At 55.9% G+C, this 1,246-nt stretch overlaps 1 protein-coding gene across 1 annotated transcript; it reads left to right on the plus strand.

Moving 5' to 3' along the window:
- Nucleotides 1–552: 552 nt before the first annotated feature.
- On the plus strand, nt 553–1,238 carry SPRG_17293 (hypothetical protein; the record flags this gene model as incomplete). Its single annotated transcript, XM_012356864.1, has 1 exon — nt 553–1,238. A coding segment is annotated over one exon (686 nt), but the record flags the coding sequence as incomplete, so codon positions are not given.
- Between the last annotated feature and the right edge of the window lie 8 nt (nt 1,239–1,246).

The following is a 1,246-nucleotide window of genomic DNA, read 5'->3' on the forward strand; positions in this document are numbered from 1 at the left end:
ATTCCAGATCGAACGTGGAATTAGCTTCTGTGGGTGCTCGAATAATTTTTTTAAACGCGTCGCGAAAAAATAAAGCAAGCTGCGTACCTAGGTGAAATTACAGAGATATCTATCTGACTACCCCTACTGTCTCTCTCGAATCGCGACGAGTTGGGGCGTGTAGACAAACTACCAGCCTGGCGAATGCTAAATGTGCAGGACGTATGATATGACACGGCCTGGAAGTGATGTGTCTTTAAAGGCGCCGATATTCACGACTCTGCTTGAGCCGTTTGTCCCCTCTCCGTCCAAGTGTCGGCCGAGAGTCGCCATAACCATGTTGTAGCGCTGCGTGAGAAAACGGTGTGGACCAGGTCCCCGGAAAATGCCAATCAAACACACAGCGTCCGGGCGCTCGTCGAGCATGGCAAAGTATCGAAATCAACCCGTCAGTCTCAACGCCTCCTTCAGTCCAGCACGAAGTGAACTCTGACGACACTTCTTGTACCCTCTTTTGTCATTTACAGTTTTGAGTAATTTCCAGTCTTGCGCCACGCCACCTTTAGAGCGGCAATGTCGTCTGCGATTGCTTGCGTCCTTGGCTCAAGGGACCTGCTCCGCCAGATCTTTGGTTACCAGCTGGGCCTTCCGCCGCAGTACCGGGCGTCCATTGCGCGCGTCGACGTCTCGTGGCTTGTACGACTATTTGCGACGTCGTCCCATCCGCGCAGCCCCGCTGTCGTCCACGCGCACCTCCAGTGGACCGATGAGCTCTGGGCGGCTTGCGCAACCTTTGACTGGACGTTTCTGCGCGAAGCCAAGCTGGCCTTGTGTCTAGGCCTCCTAGGTGGCAACATCTCGGTCGTCGAGGCGCTTTTGGCGACGAACCACAACTCCGTGCACAATATCCAGTGGCGCGTCGCTGCCAGCTTTGGACATATGCATCTGCTGCAATTCCTCGCTGAGCATGACGCCAACCACTATACGCCCGAGGTGCTGCACAACGCAGCGTTTAGTGGACATGTCGAAGTCGTTCGTTTCGTCCACGAAATCGGCGCTGTCTTGGACTACGCCTCATTTGCCCACGCCTGTGTGCAAAACCATGTGGCCGTGGCCGAGTACCTCTGGCACGAGGAGCCAGCGCTCCATGTGCTGCCACCGTTTCTTGTGCAGCGTGTGGCCGAGATGGGCCATGTGCCCGTGTTGGTCTTCCTTTTCGATCGTTTCGGCGGCGTTGGGTTCACGCACAGCGCGATGGAGTCCGCGG

This window comes from Saprolegnia parasitica, assembly GCF_000151545.1.
Source record: "Saprolegnia parasitica CBS 223.65 unplaced genomic scaffold supercont2.619, whole genome shotgun sequence".
NCBI lineage: Eukaryota > Oomycota > Saprolegniomycetes > Saprolegniales > Saprolegniaceae > Saprolegnia > Saprolegnia parasitica.